This window comes from Ammodytes marinus, assembly GCF_949987685.1.
Source record: "Ammodytes marinus genome assembly, chromosome: 18".
In the NCBI taxonomy this organism is placed as follows: domain Eukaryota; kingdom Metazoa; phylum Chordata; class Actinopteri; order Uranoscopiformes; family Ammodytidae; genus Ammodytes; species Ammodytes marinus.
This window is the reverse complement of record NC_137222.1, coordinates 12,647,926-12,670,581: the sequence shown is the minus strand read 5'-3', so window position 1 is coordinate 12,670,581 and position 22,656 is coordinate 12,647,926. Positions and strand designations below refer to the sequence as shown.

At 42.0% G+C, this 22,656-nt stretch overlaps 2 protein-coding genes across 2 annotated transcripts; one reads left to right on the top strand and one right to left on the bottom strand.

The window, feature by feature from the left end:
- Nucleotides 1–3,345: 3,345 nt before the first annotated feature.
- On the top strand, nt 3,346–7,964 carry trim69 (tripartite motif containing 69). The gene is made up of 6 exons (XM_080046823.1): nt 3,346–4,107; nt 4,460–4,555; nt 5,205–5,438; nt 6,107–6,129; nt 6,236–6,351; nt 6,634–7,964. The coding sequence occupies exons 1-6, from the start codon at nt 3,475–3,477 to the stop codon at nt 7,176–7,178; spliced, it is 1,647 nt and encodes a 548-aa protein (XP_079902949.1). The 5' UTR covers nt 3,346–3,474; the 3' UTR covers nt 7,179–7,964.
- An 884-nt stretch (nt 7,965–8,848) lies between these two features.
- On the bottom strand, nt 8,849–21,510 carry LOC307265332 (bone morphogenetic protein 1-like; the record flags this gene model as incomplete). The annotated part of the gene is made up of 20 exons (XM_080047029.1): nt 8,849–9,269; nt 9,368–9,618; nt 9,850–10,063; nt 10,185–10,312; nt 10,778–10,903; nt 11,009–11,189; nt 11,307–11,470; nt 12,217–12,342; nt 12,438–12,633; nt 12,764–12,909; nt 13,180–13,296; nt 13,422–13,524; nt 14,287–14,402; nt 14,632–14,756; nt 15,836–15,941; nt 16,130–16,308; nt 17,129–17,246; nt 17,371–17,508; nt 17,614–17,718; nt 21,375–21,510. 20 exons carry the CDS (start codon nt 21,508–21,510, stop codon nt 9,135–9,137), a joined length of 2,910 nt encoding a protein of 969 aa, XP_079903155.1. The 3' UTR covers nt 8,849–9,134.
- Between the last annotated feature and the right edge of the window lie 1,146 nt (nt 21,511–22,656).

The following is a 22,656-nucleotide window of genomic DNA, read 5'->3' as shown; positions in this document are numbered from 1 at the left end:
GAGCCCCATGACAGCCAGCTTCCCCCCCGGATCACGGTCCTAACCCCCTGCTGGTTACTTCCAAAATAAATCTTCTTAAAACTGATACTGTCTCCGCGCCTTTGTCCTCCTGATCCAGCCGTTACAGATTGTCTGTTTATCAACAACTATTTCACTGTAATTGGAGTGAAATAGCAGAACTTGCTGGTTTTGCTGATGGGATTTATGGAGTATAGTGAACCTGCAAAAACTTCAACGCATTATGTATCTATGAGTTCTCAATTTTTAGTAGAATATAACCTCTTCATTTACCCTTTGCTGCACCCCACACAATTTTTTTCCTGGCCTGAAGAGACTCATAAGGAATCCTAATGCCAAAGATCGCAACGTTTTAATTAACTCAACAATCCTAATCCATCCCCTGGGTAAATGATCTATATGCAGCTCTGAAAATGCTGCAGCCATTTATTTTTTATTAGGGACCCCTGAAGGTTACAAGCTAATTACACTCAATGCCATCACTTCCGCTCCTTTAACCAAAGTGAAAGTAGAATACAATAGATAAAAGTTTCAAATGACTATTTTCCACCACATCTGGCCTGCTCAATGGCATTATACTAACAAGTACTTGATATGTGTTTATTTTAGTGTGTTAACCTCATGTAACTCTTCACAGTTTCACATAAGATGCTGTAAATACGTACATGTTTGAGTTTGTGTGCGTGTAAAACAATGAAGAAGTGATAGAACCACGGTCATGGCCCTCTATATTTTGCCGCTGTCCAGTGAAAACCGTGTATCTCATTTACTTCATTGATATGGGTTGCGTTCCGAATCGCATGCTTTCTACTATATAGTATGTAGAAAAAAGATTTAGGATGTCCCGATTCTTGTGGCCAGATTTAGGATGGTTAGAAGTACCCGGATGTCCTACTTCATGCGGCCAAGATTGTTAGTGTTGAAAACTGCATCCTATTTGGGCGATTCTGACCCACAATCCAGTGCGCACGTGAAATGACGTCACATCGACGAAGCCTCCATATGAAAACAAACGGAGATGCGACGGATATAGAAGCAAGAGGCAAGATCAAGGCGCAATGTTATGATGAAATAAGAGAGCAAAGTATGTCCCAATAGTATGCCTACTGCATCCTAACTAGATTCCTTTTATCGTCGGATGTAGTATGTACAATAGAAAAAAGAAAGAGTATGCGATTTGGAACGCAACCTAAGTTTTCTTCCAAAAATGTATTTTTGTGTATTAGAGCTTTTATTCTTTACTTATAAAAGACGTAGGTTATACAAAACAATCATAAAGATGTCATGTTAGTGCGACATAAATGTATGTCATTATTTATTTGCAGATTAAAACTATATTATTAATCTGAAAGATAGGATATCTACACAAAGACATCTATATATATGGAAAAGCAACTTTTACCTACAAAGACACACATGGATTAAAATTAAAGGCAAGATAAAACAAATCTACTTTGAGTAACAAAAATAAGGGATAGAAATAGCGTGCTTGTTTTGATTGCTGTGTCAATCACCCCAATTATAGGTTAGGCAGGAGCATTTGTCTTTGGTTGTGGTATTTGGAAACATTCTTGGAAAAGTAATAAGTGAAATTTTTTCTAAATATAAATGTGTGCAATGTTCAGTGATTGTGGAGTAGAGAGCCCTTCTCCTTCAGAACATCTAGAGCTCCAGCATCTCTTCAGCACCATGGACAGCAACCTGGGTCAGAGTACGTGATCACACATTGAAGGGGCTCCAGAGGTTCAGCTTGCATCCCCCCAGTTATCAAGTCCAAACCACTGCAAGAAAACAGAGGTGAGCTAAAACTGGAGCCATTAATACAGCCTCCTCACACCTAGCTTTTACCAGCTCCTCATCACTCAGCCCGGTCACGTGATCTGTGCCATACACAGTATAGGTCTTCATGCTGGATTTTTGGTTGCACAATGCACAAGGAGAGAACACCACTGGTTTGTCATTTGCATTCCATTATTTACCACCTATGCGTTTTCTCTCTGCGTTCCTCTTTGAGCCTAAGGGTTCTACATTTTTGGGAGTAGATAATACATTTAAATGTCTACCTGCTCTATATATGTGGTACCAATAATGTACAAATTTGTACCCTACATACAGTAGGGTACAGTAGTAGTACTGTGCTACATAAATACCAGATATTTTAAGATTTACTCCTTAGGGGTAATATTATGAGCATACATGTCATTACATTTGTACACAATTGATTCTAAAATGTTTCAATGTCTTAATGGTAGTACATAGTAATTCATCATTGTGTATTTTGAGTTTGGACACTAGATGTCACTAATGTCCATAACATACCGTGGTGGAGGCAGAGAACAGCTTTGAGGTCTCAGACTTGAAATGGAAGACCTTCTATCTATAATAAACAAAGAAAAAGAGCAATGGGAGATCATATTCATTGAGCTCAGGCAACACATAAACAATAGTTTTATTCTTCCGGCCTGTGTTTACGTTCACAGAGTGTCTGTGTTGAGTTTATGGCGAACACTGTGTGATTTGCCTGATGTAACACCCTGTAACATTTGAAATGTGCATATGCTGCTATGTGTCAGCGCTGTTTTTTTCTACTTTGTAGCACGTCACACAAAAACATTCAACTCTAGCGTGTTGAAAGAAACTTCAGTTTACTGGACAGATGTTCCAGCCCCTCAGGGAACAAGTTGTAAATAACTGTTGACCTAATAACTGTGTGTTTGTGTGTGTGTGTGTGTGGGGGGGGGGGGAGGGGGGGAGGGGGTGGTTAACCAACAGGATGCTTTCAGTATGTGCATTTGCCCATGGTGGAGCCGTCTTCCTGCGGGCCACTTTCTTAATCTCTTAATGGTCTTGTTTACCCTCCAGCTGCAATGATTACTTACTGGGCAGAGTGTTGCCAGAAAAAGAAGCAGGAAATATGGGACTGCTTACAGACTACTTGTTGCTCTCTCTGTCAAACTCTTGAGACAGAGAGCACACACACACACATACACACACACACACACACACACACACACACACACACACACACACACACACACACACACACACACGCACACACACACACACAGTCACATAGAAAGGATTTACATTTTTCAGTCGTGACTCTACAGCAGATTAAGAATGTAGTGAAGCGGGACTTTCTTGGCTTTACTGCCCCAGACTTCACTAAACAAACACGCCAAGGATAGAATATCCTTGGTCCGCCTTGGTTTCCTGACTAAGATGTGTGACGTCGGTCTGGAGGGAAAAGGGGAGGGGGGGGCCATTGAGATCCCCTCACTATCTGCTGAGGATGTGTAGAGGCTGCAGCTGCTTGTGCACCACCCCCTTTCATTTCCCCACAATCAACAGGAAGACTGGAGGCCCAAAGAGAGACGGCCACACACGGCAGCAGAGGAAGGACGCAGAGGTCCAGCTGTACAGTCGGGACAAAGTGAAAACAATCAAGGCAAAGGAATGAGCAAGACTCAGAAAGAAGTGAAGAAAATCCAGTCGGCTTATCTGCAGAACTTGGAGAAACTAAACCAGGGGCTAATGACGGAGAAGAAAAGTTGGAAAACAAAGGAGGGAGACTTTTCTGCAGGCATGGAAAAGCTGCGACAGCCTCCCATGTCTGCAAAAGTCACCAAAGGCTCAGCACACAGAATCAGCAGAGATCTCACCTGCTCCATATGCTTGGATCTTTTCAAGCAGCCGGTGTCCCTGCCCTGTGACCACACCTTCTGCCAGGGCTGCATCGAGGGTTACTGGACCAACCCGCGGGGCCTGGGGCCGGGGGGCACGGGCTCCTGCCCCCAGTGCAGGAAGGTGTACCCAGGGCAAAGTTACAGGCCCAACCGCATCGTGGCCAACATAGTGGAGAGCTACTGTCAGGGTCTGGATGAGAGTGGCAGCGCAGCAGCCCGCCTGCCTGACGTGGCCGTGGTAGAGAGGGCTCCAGCTCCGGCCCCACACTGCAGCAGACACAGAGAGGAGCTGAAACTTTACTGTGAAGAGGACCAGGAGCTGGTGTGTCTGGTGTGTGGTCTCTCCCAGGAGCACAGGAATCATACCATGGTGTGTGTCCAGGACGCCGAAAAGAAGTACAGGGTAAGTAAGGCTTAGTAAAAGTAAATGTCCAAAGAGGTTCAGAACTGCGTCAAGTGTCAATGTATCTGTTTATTTTACTTTGTGCATGGTAAGGATGGAACATATGGTTATGGTATTCTGCCTGCAATTATGGCAACTTAGTCTACTGCAATTTATTGAAACGAAAAACCAAAATTGCAATGGCATCACTGCAGGAGATAGTCGGGATAAACTGGCGTTCTAAGGAGTTTTTCCATCTCTATCTATCTATTGTTTTTGCTCCAAAACAACTGATGAAATCAGATGATTGTATTTTCAGTGCAGAAATCAGGTCAGTATGCACTGCAGTGATGTTGTGTCTGCGTCCTGTCAGGCATCCCTAAACAGCTCCATGGATTCCCTCAAAGCTGAGCTCAACACCGCACTGCAGTACGACCGGGAAGCCGAGGACGAGGTCAAAAAGCTCAAGGTGAGCGGAAACATCTCCAAAACAATTAGAATGTTCACACTGCAATCACTGCTGCATCTCCTGCACCGCTATACAGTAAATGTCCAGTTTGAGCCAGTTTAAAAAGTCAGCTTTCACCATAAAGAAAATGAGTATATCTGCAAAACTAATGTAATTATCTTTCTTGTTTCTAACACAAATGGAACTGCAGGGGTGAATCTGCCCTTTAAAAAAACCAAAATCATTTTCTTTTGTTTTTACATTACAAGAGAGTTAAAGGTGCTCTGAGGAACTTTCAGTTTGTGTTCATTCTTGCACCCCCTTTGGACAAACGGGGTAGTGTTTTTACTACGCCAGCTGTTGTTACTGGGCAAGTGGACCCATGACAAAGGCATTAAGAAAAACTAAATAAAAACAGCATTCTTTGCACTGATGGTCTCGTTTGCTATTGCACGTCATTTATGATCATCAGAGAAAACATTTGACTATTTCACGGATATGTTTATTAAAAGTTCCTCGTAGCACCTTCAACGAACATGGCGTTGTGTTTTAATGCTCTCATCTTCATGTGTCATTCAAACACTGCCATTCTTGAGAAGTGGTAGAGGTATAAGCGATGGGTCCCTCCCAATGACACAAAATGTTCATGGTTCTCCCGCCCCCACTCCAGGAGCACACAGCTGACCTGAAGCAGCGCATCGAGGCCCAGTTCAGCGACCTGCACCAGTTCCTGTATCAGGAGGAGAAGCTGGTGCAGGTGAAGCTGAAGACAGAGGAGCGCAGGGAGCTGATCCGACTGGACGAGCACAAGGCCCTGCTGTGTGTGGAGATCTCTCGTCTGCAGAGGGCCCTCCACGAGGTAGAGGACAAGCTGACGGAGCAGGATGCCTTCACTCTCCTCCGGGTGAGTTGCTTGGGCTCCTTTGTACTCCATACACCAGGAATACCAGCCCATCTGGAAGTTATTAACAGCATAATGAGTCAGCATTGTGGGGTGAATTAAGGAAAGAAAAAAAATGCTGACTTTTTCATTTTAAACTTATTTGTTTCCATAACTATTTATCGTCACTTTGAAACAAGGGTTTAGTAAAGTGGTAAAATGTGGGATGAAAGTTAGTTTTAAAATGTCTGTGCCAAAATGTTAAATGGGTTCCAACATCAACATTAAACATTAAACCCCAGTATACAGGGTGTGACTACTTTGGCTTTCCTGTTCACCATTCTTAGAGGCCTTAAACAGGTCGATCATTGTTTGCATGTATTTTGAAGGAGCTGCTACTTTTGCGATAACAAAAGACTTGAGAGCGCGAGTGGAGAGACAGGATGTAAAGCCGGTGATCTCACCCGTTGATGTGGAGGATAAAGAGTTTAGTTCAGGCATGGGGCCATACTCAGGCCAAGGCTGTGGGACTTTCCCCAGGCCACGGGGAGATCCCACAGGGCGGTATAGCGTGAGCCCAGACATTGATGTAATGTGGAAAAAAGCTCTATCTTATTTCAGATTCAACAAAACTAATTACCAGTCTGTGTGTGTCTTTCTTGTCCTGTGTTTATTCCCGTGTCTCGTTTCAGAGCATCAAAGTCCTGCTCCAGAGGTGAGTGGGAGGAAAAGCTTGACCTACTTGATCATGTGATAGATTTTGTTTTTATTCTCACTCTCTCTCTCTCTTCTCACTGTTCTGACTTTGCTTTTGTTGGCAGGCCTTCGCTGAAGTTTGAGAAACCTGCGTTCACACCGCCTAGTCTGTGCGAGGGTCGGTTTGCAGGGCCCCTGCAGTATAGAGTGTGGAAATCTATGAAAGGAAGCCTTTATCCAGGTACTTTAAATGGTCACATATTATACTCATTTTCAGCTTAAAAATTTTACTTTTCGTTTCGACTAGAAATTGTTCATGGTGTAGAGTCCAGAAAAAAACTTAAATATTTCTCACAATGCCGTTGCTAAGATGAAAAAGTGCATTTTTCAAAGTAAGTGGTCATTGGCCTCAACTCCCTTTGCAGATGAAAACTACAAGCGCTGAGCTATACAAAAAGCACTACTGATCTGAGGATCGACACACTATCTCCAAAACCTTATTTTATACTTTTCCTGCCTTTAGTTCCAGCAGCCATCACATTGAACTCCAGCACGGCCAACCCTTGGCTCAGCCTGACCTCCTCCCTCACCTGTGTCCGCTACCAGACCTTTAACCACACCGTGCAGGACAACCCCTACAGGTTCAACGCTGCTCTGTCACTGCTCGGGAGCCAGGGCTTCACCCATGGGCGCCACTACTGGGAGATTGAAGTCTACAGCAGCACGGTTTGGACTGTGGGGGTGGCCCGTGAGTCGGTGCCCCGGAAGGGAGTCATCAAAGCCCTGCCAGCCAATGGCTTCTGGACTCTCTCCCTCTCTTATGGGATACAGTACATGGCGGGCACTTCCCCCCCAACCGTGCTGTCCCTGGAGGAGCCACTGGCCAGGATCGGAGTGTACCTGGACTACAAGAGAGGCCTGGTGTCCTTTTACAACGCAGCGTGCATGACACACCTCTACACCTTCAGGGAGAACTTCACCGAGACGCTGTACCCTTACTTCAACTTGGGCTTCCTGGATAAAGTCCATGAAAATGAGCCTCTCAAGGTTTTCTTGCCAAAGATTTAAGATACTGTGACACAATATATAACTGAAAAGGGTGAAAAGATACCAAATAAACATAAACAAAAAGAGATTTATACTTTCTGGAGTTATACTTGGATTTATACTCTGTGGAGTTGGTTATCACAGTGCCAACACCTGTTGATCAGTGGAGTTGTGTGTTACCATTCTTAGGACTGTCTATGCATAGGGACTTTCTCATTGAAAAAACAAATTGCTACCAGTGGTCTGACCCTCCACAGGGAAGCTTTTAAATAACATTTTGTACAAATGGTTCAGTTTGTAGACTGGATCTACTGCCACGCATTTCATTTAAGAAAAAAGCTGTGCTTCAGTGAAGAATGTGAAACTGTCTGGTTACCAATCTGTGAGATTAATGGAATGGGATATTACGCCTCTTACGATAATGTAATCATTGTTCTTGTACATGATACACTAATACATTCGATACAATACCTTTATCACTCTGTACTGTGGATATTTTGACATGTTGAAGAAATTTACATTATTTAGGTGATTATATAGATTATATATTGTCATATCATACTAATTATGTATTTGGTGCATTCAGGGACACTGGGAGATGTTAAGCTTTTTGATTGGAGCTAGCAGCAGAACAGTCATAAATCAAACTTTAACGCAACTTGTGTTAAAAATACAAATATTGTTTCTGTTTTTGTGCTAGATGCCTTGACTGTACCAACTGTTTACCCTTGTTGATCTAAGGGCTGATGCAGGTTAAGTGGCACCAATAACATACCAATTATATAGGTAACATTTTAATAAAAGCATTTTGTTAAACTTTTTTTGTCCAAAGTGTGCTTATTCAAACATAAAAAAACAAAAAAAAGCACCCATTGATTATATAGTAGATGTTGACACACTATTTGTCAACATAGGAAGTGACCATTAAGAGGTCACATGATCACATCAGGTTTCTTTGATCCCAGCCATGCTGTGCGTATCCTGGAAGTGAATTTCCTTATTTAATACAAGACTGAAAGGCATTGCTTCAATTTGAAGTTTAAAGTCACTCCTTTACTGAAAGGATGTATGGTCCGTTGAAGCTGTAACCATGGCCAAAGTGTGATGTCACAGTGTACTGACACCATCCAGGCTACACCTTCACAACACTGCAGGGTTACAAGAAATTAAACCACGGTGGGAAGGCAAATTCAAAATTTTCAGTTGGCATTTTTTTTGGGTCAGTTTAATAAATTGGTACCTTTAAGTGTGTACTCGAAGATAAAACATCTCAAATATTGGATTGATCAAAGATGCCATGTACGAGGATAGAAGGCAAATAAATTCCATAGAAAAAGCAGAAGACATTTGAAAAAAGTGTCATAAGGGACCTCAAAATATACTGTGAGGGAATGTTAAAGTGTTGTAAGGGAAGTGAAAAATGTGGCTAAAGTAAATCAAAACAGTTAAAAAAAAACAGACCAGGCCTGAACAAACTGAACTTTCAACATTATGAAAATGTATTTTATCCTCCATAACCATTAACGTAATGAGCATTTTCCCGATGACATAATGCAACAAAGTGCATCACATTCATTTGAAGTGATCTTAATTTCAATCCTAGACAGTAAAAAGTGACACAGTTGATATCAAGATAAAAAATGGAAAAGAATATCACAATATATACATTTTATATCTCAACACAGGCTATGACGTAATCAGCTCATTACAGGCGGCGTGATTGAATCTATTGGGAATAAACACGACAAACTAGTCCATGCCTTTCAGCCTATATACTGTACCTCCATAAGGAGAAAGAGTAAAGATGCAATTTTCCCTGCATGGCCTCCGTCTTTCTAACAGATGTGAACCTAAAGTATGCGTGTTGGTGTTTGTGGTGTGGGATCCATGCATTCACTCCTCGTCTGGAAATGGGGTGTGTCCCACCAAATGTTAGGGGTGAAGTCTCCATTTAGGTTCAGGCTAGTTTAAAGAGAGTCACTTGCTTGCGTGTAACGTGTCCTGGAACTTTGTGCTTGTGTAGCGTACGTGAAAGCCTTTTTTATTGATGCTGTCATCCGAGTGAAACTTTAAAAGGATGGCGTCCCCGGCTGAGTAGACCTCCTCCGGGGCCTGTGCAAAACAAAAAGAAACAGATTATTATTTTTTTAATAACAAATTCATTCAGAAGTTTTTTTTTTACAACACAACACTGATGTTTTTAGCCTCACCCCAGATCCACAATAACGTCCCAGCCTTGGTGATTTGGTGTCAGCGCCATCGTACAGCTCCACATAATCATACCCGCAGTCTGCCTCCTCCTCGATCTCAAAGACTTGGAAGATGATCTCCACTCCGTAGCCCTTCTCAGCGGAGACCACCCATAGGCAATCAGAGCCACTGGGGTAGTTGTTATCTCCAAACTGGGCATGAGAGAAGAGATCTTTTGTCTTGACCTCGGCTTGAAGGCTTCCTCCGCATTCTGGGGAACCCACAACCACAAAATTAGAGGGTTCAACAAGAGGAACTCGTAAAAACTAAGGGGAGGAACGCAGCTTTTCTAAACACAGCACAACAACAAAACAAACAAAACAAACCCATTCCTGAAATGTGAAATGTTTTGGTATTCAGTTCGGTCCTGCAAAAATGTCAGTTTTACTCATTATCCAGGCTTTGGGTGGTAGAAAAGTGACTTTATGGTGTCTTTTCCCACCTGCTCTGTATGAAGCCTCGAAGCCTCTCTTCTGCACCGAGTTGTCTGAGAAAAAGCGCAGGAACATTTTGTTGCCACTGGAGACGACTGGAGAAGGCTTTTTGGCGCCACAGAAGCGCCCAAGACTTGGGGCACGTGTCTCTCGCCCGTCGAAGATCTCCAGATGGTCGTAAGCACACTCCAAATGAGCCTCCATGTCAATCTCGTTGAAAACCTGTGGGGTCATTTAAAAAAAAAAAAAAAGCTTGATGGGTTGCTGATTGCTTTTCAACACTTACATTTGGATCATAATAGGATGTAATGTTTAGAAAGAATGAAAACATATATTGACATACAAGTTTGATACGATGGCCTGGTGTTGTGGACATGGACCAGGTGCAGGCCTTTTTGCTGGGGTATCTATCAGGCCAGTTGGGACTGCTTATTGTGCCAGATACACTGTTCACAAGATGGTCGCAGCCCGCTGAAACAAAACAACAGTTTAGAGCAAAACAATGAAAGCTGCATCACTGGGAGTCACATACTTTCCTCTTCTTCAACACAAGTGCCCTCTGGGGTATTTTCCTGTGTACAGGCATCTATCAAAAGTGAAGCAATATGAAAGCAAAACTAAAGCTCTGAAAAACAAACATACTGGAGCTTTAACATATCTGAACACTTTGTGACTGTAAGCAGACAGTTCCTATGACAATGATACATACACTGAGGTTTGTGATGTTCACAAGAAAGTCCCATATATACACAAGTACGATTTGCTGAATAAAATAGGACTCATGGCTTTACGCTGGCCTCTGGAGACAGACAACCAAACACTCATATACAAAGAACACATTTCATCCAGACATTTATTTATTTTATGTAATTTTGGGTGAATCGACCCTTTAAATAAAACCCAGATGAGTGGACAGCACAAACAAACATACCGTACCTTCCTTGCAGTCGTGCCTATTGTCGTGCAGCATGAAGCCGCTGCGGCACTGACAGCTGTAGCTTCCGAAGGTGTTAACGCATTCATGCTGGCAGCCACCGTTGTCTTTGGAGCACTCGTCAATATCTGTTGGGACGCTTAGAGAATTTAAATTCAAAATTCCTTTGCCCGGATATTATGTAAACTCCCTCAATATTTACTTTCCTCGATGATTTGCTCTTTGTGACTCACCAGAGAAGAAGTGAGCCTTGAAGCCTTTCTTCGAGACGGTGTTGTCAGACTTGAACTCGATCCTCATGTTGTTGTGTTGGGAAGTGATGACCTCGGGTTTCTCCGCTCCACAGAACTTCCCGTGGAGCTTTGAGTCGGAACTCAAGCCACTGCGCACCTCCACATAGTCATATTTGCACACCTGATGGTAAACAATAAAGAATTTGACCTACTAACTAGAGCAGTATAATTGGCCTGTGAAATGTCTTGATTCGAGAAGGTTATCTGTTGAAATGTCTGCTTTAATATATTAACTTACATCATTTCCTTCGGTCTCAAACACATCGAACACCAGAGTGATGCGATACTGGATGGGTGCCACCAGCTGCCACACACAGTTCTTGTTAGGAGGGTATTCTTTGGGCCAGCCGGGGGTGGTGAGCGAGCCATTCAGCTTGGTGATGAACCCACCACAGGCAGCTGCTGGTGAGAGAGAGCACTGATTTTAGTGCTTGAAGTGCAAGGGAAAAAACACTTGCACAAATTACATAAAGCATGATTTTTGTTTAATCTTTTCACTGCAATAAAAATGACATCTTAATTTACAGGCTGTTAATCGCAAAGTAATGCCAAGAAATATCAAGTATAATCGATATAATAGGAAATGTGGTGCTGGAATAATGCATGTCAATCAAAAGGTTGCTGTATACAAAAAATATTTATTTCTTTAAATTAAAGCAATGCACCACATTCTACTAAAGGGAAGTGTTATGTCAATTTGTTCAGTTTAAATTAATCAAATCAGTGTTGTAATGGAGTGGCAAGGCTCACAAATAAGTTAGAGCAAGGCAGCACTGCCCTCTTGTGGTAGAAAACAAACTGCAAGGCCAACTCAGCTGGACCGGATTATGTACAGCATTGATATTTGGCATCTAGTCTCTCAGCTAAACAGGAAACTACAACCAGTATGTGGTTAGCATAGCTGAAAAGGCTGGAAACAGATGCTGATCACCTTTGGACAGAGCTCAGGCTAGCTGTTTACCCTTGTTTCCATTCTTAAAAGGTAAGCTAAGCTAACCAGTTGCAAGCCCATATATTTAATCAAGATTTCTAGTCACCTGGCTGAACTTACTCACACGTTTTGATTCATTCTTGGAAGACGTGGGACTCTAAAGTTAGGTGTCAGAATGATGTTAGTGTGTTTGGTGTCCAAGGTGCGTCACACTCACTCTCACAGCTGCGTCTGTCGGCTGCCAGCTCATATCCGGGGTCACAGGCACATCTGTAACTGCCCAGCGTGTTCAGGCAGCGCTGCTCACAGTGACCTTTGTCAGGTTGGGAGCACTCGTCCATCTCTGACAAAACCGAAAAATTTACAGAATAAGTTCCTGACCAAATGTTGTTGTTTTAATGCCTGCTGCCAGTTTGGAAGTGAAAACGACCTCCTCACCTTTAAAAAAGCTGGCTGAAAACCCAGCTTTGTTCACTGATCCATCAGACACAAACTTCAGCCAGAGCTGGTTGGAGCTGCTCTTGATATCGGCTGGTTTCTCATAGCCACACAAGCTGCTTAGCAGTGGGCTGCTCTCTGAACTGCCGTCCCTCACCTCCACGTAGTCGTAGCCGCAGCTGTCATGTCTCTCAATCTGACAGAGAGACATGACAGTAGATTAAAGTGAGGTCTGTGGTGCTTGAAGAGTCCTTGTCTTGACTCGACTAACTAAATAAAGTTAAATTTTCTTGTTTTCCACCAACAACAATAAAAAGTGATTTCACCTCAAATGACTGAAAGGTGAGGCCAACATTGAAACCCTCGGCAACAGTGATTTTCCACACACACACTTTGTTGGACTGGTAGTCATCTGGATAATTGGGGGACTGGATCTGGCCACTGTCCCGCTTCACCTCTCCCCCACAGACAGCTGCACGGGAGGTGAGAGGTGAGTTTCTACTGTCAGTTGTCAATGGTGAAAATAAATATGAAATGTGGAAAAGCTGCTGCAATGGCTGATGGTTCACTTGAGGATGGAACTGATTTCTGCCACATCGACGTCTCCCCCAAACTCCTTAAGAGGACTGTGCTGACCGCCATCTCTATTGGTAACAGACTACCTATGCATAAGTGCCTCATACAACCCCACTTTTAAATACTGAACTAGCCCTTTAAGATCAACACATGGACAATGTTGTACCTTCATAGACTGCTGTAAAGCCTTTGCCCAGCCAACTGCTGCTGCTTCTGAATTCAATCCACAGCTGACTGTCCGTTGAGATGATTGGATCTGGAAGTGTGTCTCCACAAAAACGTCCTGCCAAAGCAAATGAAAAAGTGCCCGTCAGAGGCAACTCCTTCACAGGGCTTAGTACTGAGTGCAGAACACAGGCAAGCTACTGTATGAAGTCAATGACTGGATGATACTCGCTGAAGCAAGACCTTTTAGAGGAGCTTTTCTCCAGAACCCATCCCGGACCTCCACATGGTCATACCAACACAAGTGGCTCCTGAAGAGGTCCACTGAGGTAAAGTTCAGCACAATCTTAAGAGACAGAAGATACAGAGGGACAGGGGAAAGACTTGGTGTCAAGGATTAACATCTAGAGATTCACAAGTGTTCAAAATATTAAAACACAAATGACAACAACACATTGTTTTCTTTTTTCCTCAATGAGCTAACCATGTATTGGTCACTTTTTCTTTAAACAATTGAAAAAACAGCTCATCTGATTCATTGACCTGTTACATGACTGAAATCGACAGTATATCACGATAAACTTTCACATTGACTTTGAAAATTATAAATGTAAAGATTTTGTTTATCCACATCTGGGCATTAAAGCTGGGGTGGAGGATTTGGGGAGAAAATGGCAGTTGGGATAGAGATTCGAATTCAAATACCTTAACCGCTCCACTTGTTCTCTTTGGTCCCTCCCCTATGGTCCCTCCCTGACACGCTCTACACCAACAAAGTCGTGCCAAAGTGAATGGACAGTCCCAACAGCCAATAAGAACAGAGAATTGGAGCCTTGCTCTGATTGGTCAAAGTGTACAGCTCATGTTAACTTTGACCAATCAGAAATCATATACCCCAGCTTTAATATCGCTACTGAAATGTTTGCCATAAATCATTTCAGAATAATGAAAGAGACTTAAGTAGACTATTTGCATTTCTTATTTGAACCACTATAATTGAAAATTGTGATATGAGTAAAATACAGGCATTCATAAAATCAGTAACTTAATACATTTAGTCAATCATCTATAGCCCCTTCTGAATAGATGCCTATTTGTAATCACTCACCTTCTCTCCAGGAGTGACAGAAATCCTCCAGACGCAGTGAGCGTAGGCCGAGTAGCCGTTCGGAAAACCAGGGGAAGAGAAGTTTCCAGTGCTCTCCTGCAGGCTGTCCCCACACTCTTTAACAACCACACACCACAACACACGTGTTTATAAGGCAAAAAGTCCCAGAATGAAGAGCAGAGCAGATTTTAAACTGTATTGGCACTTTCTTTTTGATTTTTGTTTAACCTGCGATTTTAAACTGGTTTAAAATGATGATTTTAGACTTTAGACAAACGTTTCAAATCAAGGTGTGATTTTCGTTTTTGCTGCATTATATTTTTTGACACTTATAATGCATCTTACTTGCACACTTGTAGAGCTTGCGGGCTTGGGCAATGTCCCCTTTGCTAAGCCTGGTCCTCTGTCCAATAGGTGGCCTTACTCCATTGACATCATAACGGGGCAAAATTGTGTCTAAGAAGATGCCTCTGTTGCGGACAAATTACAAACATGAGCAGGTCATTCTCATAAAAGATCAGAAAACATCTCATTGTTCAAAAATGAATTACAGAACACAAAGCTTGAAGAGGAAAATAGAGAGACGGATTGATTTGACTTTTTTTGTTGATCTGACTCCTGTTCCAACACCTTGATACTTTGATTCTGATAATCTCTCAGCGGGCTTGGAGCTCACCCCTGTACAGTTCCCATGGTGATGCACCCATGAATGACAGGCATGTGCAAACAGAGCGCTCTGAATGGGGCCATTGGTCGGTGCCAGCCGGCTCAGTGGAGCCCGCTCCTGAATGCCAGAGAAAAAGGCCACTCCAGCCCAAATTGTTCAACAAAGCCTGAACTACCAGGCCTTTATTTAGCTTGGCATGCCTCCACGACCCAGACCAGCAAAGCGGCCATGGAGGTACAAAAACCAAAAGAACAGAGATAAAGCAGTGGGGCAACAGCATGCACGAGACAGAAATGAAAAGGAGACGAGTGAGAAGCCATTTCTGTGACAATAAAGGATCAAATCCCCTCAGGTTCCCTATGGAGACTGTTTAGCAGCAATGAATAAAGGGACCCGAAGCAGATCAGCTGATAATGTAGCATGATATTAGAGGCAGTTAAGGAGATTTTGGCTGAACTTGATGTCAGCTTCTCCATATGACCTTGTTTTAAATAGGGTACAAACAACAAGTTGGATCTATTATCAGTGCAATATGATATGATATATAAGAGTTGGTAAGGTAGGGCTGATTATAACCTGGTTAGAAAAACAGACTGGCACTCTGTATGTTGCCAATTCAAACATACAGGCAGGGTGGACAGACTGAATGAACAATTCTCTACATTTAGGCTCCTTAAAAAGGGCATTCAACCAATAACTGCCCCGGTGGAGCTATTTACTGGCCTGTTGATGTAAACCAGAGAAGGGTTGAAAACGAGTGCACGTTCAGGAAACTTTTCACCAGGGAAATAAAAGTAATGAAATCCTTTGCAATGCCCGTAACACAAAACTAAATTCAGGAAAGAAAGTGTGTGAGGTGTAAGAAACCGGCGACAGGCAAACCTGGAAAATGTGTTCCTGGCATAATGCATGATGCTGCCAAAGTCATAAACCTCCCCCAGTGAGTCCACCTCGTCTGGCTCCATCTTCAGGAAGTTATACTCCTGCCCTAGTCACATACGGATAATCAATGGACTGAAAGCAAGGAGAAGAAACTGGGGCACACACACACACACACACGCACGCACGCACGCACGCACGCACGCACGCACGCACGCACGCACGCACGCACGCACGCACGCACGCACGCAGGCAGGCAGGCAGGCAGGCACACATCACATCTGTAGTCAACAGTACCTGGTTGGATGTTGTCTCTGATGATGCTCACGTGCTCGTCGCGGTCGGGACGTGTGTGTTCATGCCAGAAGCCGATCACGTGGCCGAGTTCATGAACCACAATGCCAAACTTATCGCAGTTCTTTCCTATAGAGATGGCCTGAGGGCCGCCGCCTCTCCTTCCCACGTAGGAGCAACACCTGCAGGGGAAACACTGTTCAGATCCTGGAGCACCTACAGAACTAACACTGATTCTTTGCAGTTTAAAAGGAACTCTCAAGTGTGTTCGTAAGTTTTAACCGTGAACTAAAATTATCTTCTAGCTACTGTTCATTCTGTTGCAGGTTTTACACGTATACGTTCTTGGATGTAACTTTCCTGCGGTTCTGTTGCATTTGACTTATAGTTGATGGTCAATGAACTGACTTTTGTAAGAGAATGTAACTTTGACATAAATGAATGCAAACTTATTCTTCACTGTGATGGGTCAAAAAACTCAAGCAAGCTTACAGAATGTGCCAATTGACTTTCCCATCATATGAAAATGTATGTAATCAATGGATGCCTTTCACAATAGAAACCAAACTAATTTAAAGGCATACTAGGTCATTCTGGGAACATTTGTTGACAGATCCCTATTCGTCAAAATCAGAGAATATCTCCTCACAATCTGCTACCTGTCAGTACACACACATGTATGTAAACAAAGAGGGCCCGTTCCCTTTGTTTACATACCAGTTTACAGACTCACAAATAAAAAATGGCAGCATACACGTAGTATGGACAGGCAGCAGATTGTGAGGAGATATTCACTGATTTTGCCAACAAACATTCTCCAGAATGACCTAGTATGCCTTTAAATTGCTAAAATACAACAGTATGATCAGCTGTGACATGACTGAAGACAATATGGCGTCGTGTTATCCACTGTGTTAATAAGCTGAGGAATTGTCTGCATGCACACCTAAAAAATGAATGAAAACTAATGGTTTAGAAATAATTATTGAGAACTAAACTCACCCACAAGGTCTGTAGGTGAAGACAATGTAGCTTTCTTCGGTCGTCCTCTCAGTGAATGTTACACAAGTGTGTTTCTCCCAGTGACGCATCGCCTGACGGAAAATAGCTCGCTGACTGCCTGCGAGGAATTGGTTAAGTTGGTTATTATTAAGTTTGACAGCTTCAGCAAGTTCATAACCGCACATGGCAACCAGAACATTGCTGTAAGAACAGAAAGTTATTGTGTTTCATTCAGAGCTCACCACTGAAATTCCCACTGATCACGTATGGGATGATGCCATCCGGCCACACTCTCTCAGGTCTAGAGGTGGCTGCCCTCCTCCGTCGATGGATAGTCTGTCTTTCTGCAGCTCTCCGACTCCTGACGCTGGTAGTGTTAACTGCAACAGATGCATTATTAATGATCATCATCCTTATGTTTGAATTCACTTAACACTCTACCTGAATTATGTATTAATTGATAAATATATTCCTGCATTTGATACCTGTGTGGTTGGTGTGGACACTCTGCTGTGCATTGTCCCTGCTGTAGGCTGCTTTAAACATGCGGAGGTCATCTTCATCAAGGGCGATATCTCCCAGAAAGGCAGCTGGGGCAAAGAGATGAACACACAGATGAACCGTAATGCATAGGTCTAAAGTTGACATGATGTTATTGTACAGTGTATATCAAACAATAAACCCGGCGATAATAACTGTCGATATTAGAGCATATGCTGTGATATTCTGCTATCAACACAGTTGCATTACACATACAGTTAGTACATACAGCAGTAGTACTGTGCTGTCTGAGCAGTGGGTTAAATACATTGCCCTGTGTAGTCAGATCCTCTTATAACTTTAATGTGTCCTGAAAAGAGGTTTGAACAGGACTCTTTGTATACAGAATCAGAATCAACCTTATTTGTCACTGAGCAACAAAATTCCATTTACAGTTACACCCCGCCAAAACATGGGAGACAGGAGGGTTAAACTGAAGGGTCGCCACGCCCCTTATCCATTTGATCGGTTTAATCTTCTCCTAAATCAACACTCTACAGCGCACAGAACACACACTGGAAACATATTGGAAGTTGTTCCAGCCACTTTGTCAATATAAAGAATGAAGAAGTGAACCGAGTGCTTTTACAGGATTTTAATCTCACTGTGCCAGCCTTGCAATGATGCTGACGTCCTACAGCACAAATCAGCATTTTATCCCTAACCATTGTTAAAGGAGCTTCGTATGGTCAATAGGGGATACCTGCAGCCTTGTTTAACCTGCTTTTAAATCTATAGAAACTGATTAACTCAGGAGTAAATACATATTTTAACACATTTACTACATGGACTAACCATATTTGTCAAAGGAAACGTATCGTCTTCAGATACTAAATACATTTTGACCAGCTACTTGGATGGTTATTTTGCACTGAGCGTCCCAAGTTTACTCAGTGTTAGTTTTGTGTGTGCTCAGCAGCGTGGGGTTCAAAAACATTATCCTTATCTTTTCTACGGGTCCCAAAGTTTGATGACATTATGACATCAGCCTCAGGGTTCACATTTTTTAGAGCAGCATACAAAACAATGGTAGCTGTGGAGCGAAGGATCACAACAGAATCACCATATGATTTCGCCCTTGACACACAAACCGAATGAACACAGACAATCCCAGTTACCTAGAAAATTATTGACACAGATGGAGATTTTTAAAACAGTAATCAGTCAAGCTCATCATTGGAACTATTAACTGCTACAAGAACTTTACTTGAGGTCTTGCAAAAATACTCTGCTGCTTTAAAATTCTTCTCCACTGCATTTCAAAAGGGAAACATAGTGTTTTTTTACTTGCCTACATTTTTCTGAAATATATTTTTTTAGATCTATTTATAAAATATGACTTGTTCAATAAAGTCACACCACCACAATTAACTTCACCTCAAGAAGTAACATTACAATGTTGATGACACATAAGTAAGTAAATGATATGCCTAAATATGACAAACGTAAGCAATCATACAAATTATATAATCAAATATATGTTCCGTTATTCATCGCATCAGACAAAACACGTGTAAATCATAAAACTACAGTATATAGTAACTTATTTTGGTAGTTGGTAATGAAAAAATAAAATATGTTTGTATTCGTTAGATGTAATCCACTGAAAGTTGTGGCTATGTTAATATAGGGGTCTGCATTCATGGGTACTTTTATAACTTTAAGTACATTTTACTGAATTTCATTTTGAAAGTAGGATTTTTACTTTTAATGGAGCATTATTATGGTGTTGGGCTACTACTTTGGATCGGAATACTTCTCGTACCACAGAAAACTGCAGGGTCTGCACTGATGTGTTCTTACAAAATCAGCAGTAGCACTGGAAACTGGAGACATAATAGCTTGTGTGACAACTCAATATGGCTGAAAAAGACGGTTCCTTTCATTAAACCTTAGCTTAAACAGATTGTGTGGAAACGTGCAATAATCAGCAACCATAAGAGGAAAGAAAAGTAACAAACATTTGGGATTAGCATTTCCGTTATTATGATCATACCTCTCTCATATAAATCAGGATCTTATATTGTATTAGTCAAGCAGAACTGCTCACAGAGTCTCTCCCACTAAATAGCTCATTTAGCCCGTTGTGATGTAACAACCTTTGAAAGTCCAAATGAAAAGACATAGCGGGCCCAGTGACTGCCTTTGAAGTGAATTCACTCATGCAAAGGGTGACTGTAAATGACTGTCACCCCTGCAGCGTGCACCCCATGCCCTGAAGCCAGAGGGATTTCACCGGCGTCCAGTCGAGGACGGCGCTGGCACGGCCTCAATGACCTCTAGTCTCCAGGCAACTGCCTCGGAGAAAGAAGAAAGGGAACAGGGACCCAGACCAGCTGGAGGCCCCCTGGTAACCAAAGTAATTGTTTGGCATGTTACATGGTGGAAAAAAGATATATTCTTCAACACTTTCAGAAGGCCTGTTACAAGTCAGGGCAGCTTCACACCACTGGATTTTGGTTTTATTCATGATGCATGATTGAAATATCATCAGTATCCTGTATATCTGCATACCTGCTATCAGACACATTTTAGACACTATTAGACAAACAGGTGAAGTTTAAACACAAGTATTATCCATTTAACCTCAAACCAAAAGTGGTGTGTCACTTAAAATATTTTCTCAGCTACTGTACTTGTTAGTGCTACTATATTTCCATTACATTACATTTCAGAGACACATATCATGTTTTACTGCACTACATATAGGTTATTTGACAGCGACAATACATGATTATTATATTTACATGTATAAGAGTTTTATGATGAACTGCTGTACATTAAACTAATATAATAGTTATAATGATCTCTAACTCAACTTAAACAAAAGAAAAACAGTCAAAGCCATGTTAGGGAATTACTCATAATAATAAAAGGGGCTTAGAGATTTTAAAATGACATGCAGGTGCGGTCTACATCATGTCATGAGTTTATTACAACTGGAACCGCTCTGCATTGATCTAATCGACGTTTGACCAATGATAATTGGTGTGTCTGAGGGATGAATATTCAAAGGCAAAATAACGCAACTCATCAGAATTCCAAATTACATCTACTTATAGGCTGTTTTCAGTGACATTAAGTAACCAAAGTACAGTCACTCACTCTTGTACTTTGCTTCAGTTCAGTAAACACATTGTTTGCTACTTTATACTTCAACACCACTACATTTGTAGTGGTGTTGAAATGTTGTGCTTTTTACTCCACTACATTTAAATGACAAGATTAACTTTGTAGAACCAGATTTTACATTACATTAAACATGCTCATACATGACCATACAATATGAAGTGCTGCTTACCATTGGTGCTTTACAAACATATTTGCTTGTTACTTTTGTAAGTAAAACTATGAATGCAAGACTTTAACTGTATAGGTACTGTAGGTAGGTAGCCTATAGGCTATTGCTTTTGCTATAGTAGTTGGAAGTTAAGCATTCTAACAAACACTTAGGCTACTCAATTGTTAATAAATTAACAATAAAATCAAAACATGTTTATTTTTTGCACATCAAATGTATATCACATAAGCCTACATTGAAACCTACATTACAAACTGTTTTCACATGATTAATATCAAGAGCCACAATGAACTTTTAAATGTTTTAACCTAACAGCGGTTTATTTAGGAGCTACAGGCTTTTGACATTGGCCAAAATACATCATACACCGACAGGAGATGTAAAATATCAATACATGCACTGTACCAGCTTTACAGGGATCCTTGTAGTCGATTACATCAGCGAACTGGGTAAAACGAGTGTCCACAACCTCCCAATCAGCCGTCTGAGAAACGCGCAAACAGACGCACAGCAGGAACACAACTGTTGGAGCGACTGCCATCACCTAATCAAGTATATACAGTACTATAGTAACTAATGGGTAAATGTAGAAAGAAAGAGAAAGAGAGATAAACAATTTCCTAGACAGTGGCGGCGTGATTTTCTAAACACAGCGCTGTTTTCTCACGTCTCCATTCTGCTGCAGTGATTCGCTGACACACCGGACGGAGAGCAAAGCGAAACACAGCGAAACCAGCGAAACACACATCCACGCACCCGAAGCCGGAGAGGTTTTTCACCTGCAGTCAGGCGGGTCATGATGCACACTTACATTATGTAAGTTTTTCTCCCTGTTCTAGTTTGGTTTAGTTATGGTGGATCATAGAAGATCATCTTTGAGCTAAATTATCAGCACCACGTTTCACACGGAAATCTTCTAATAATAAAAATAAATCCATCAAAATAATACAAATGATCAGATATGCTGACTCTTATTCCAACAGCCGTTGAATAGTGACCTGATATAGCCTATTTACCTGTCGCTTTTTAGTATTCACATATAGCCTACTTCCATCAATTTCCCCAATCACATTGTCGGTCTTAAGTCTGGCGTGTGTCCCTGAAAATGACAAAAGTCTGTCTTTCACACACAAACACACACACACACACGCAGGCAGGCAGGCACACACACACACACACACACACACACACACACACACACACACACACACACACACACACACACACACACACACACACACACACACACACACACACACACGCTTGCTTGCTTCCCCTTGCATTCACGCGCACGCAAATTCTCATATAAAGGATTTACGTTTTTCAGTCTCCACTCTACAGCAGATTGAGTGTAGTGTTTGGTTTAGTTTTATTTGAGCAGAAAAACAAGATTAAACTGGCAAAAACATGCACCTAGACACACATACTACATAAATGCTGGGGTGGGACAAAAGAAACCCTGAAGGGCTTTTAAAGGATGCCCACCAAACATTAAAATACAATAAGGTAAACACACACACACACACACACACACACACACACACACACACACACACACACACACACACACACACACACACACACACACACACACACACAGTCACATATAAAGGATTTACATTTTTGGGGGGTGGGGGAGTGAAAGGCCCAATTTTTATACAGAGAAGTTAAAAATAATGCCTTTGCT

Excerpts from the sequence above, each read along its gene's own strand:
- trim69 (XM_080046823.1), top strand. The coding sequence starts at position 3,475 with ATGAGCAAGACTCAGAAAGAAGTGAAGAAAATCCAGTCGGCTTATCTG. Across the intron at positions 5,439-6,106 it reads ATGCCTTCACTCTCCTCCGG|AGCATCAAAGTCCTGCTCCA; the intron begins GTGAGTTGCTTG and ends GTCTCGTTTCAG. Across the intron at positions 6,352-6,633 it reads GAAAGGAAGCCTTTATCCAG|TTCCAGCAGCCATCACATTG; the intron begins GTACTTTAAATG and ends TCCTGCCTTTAG.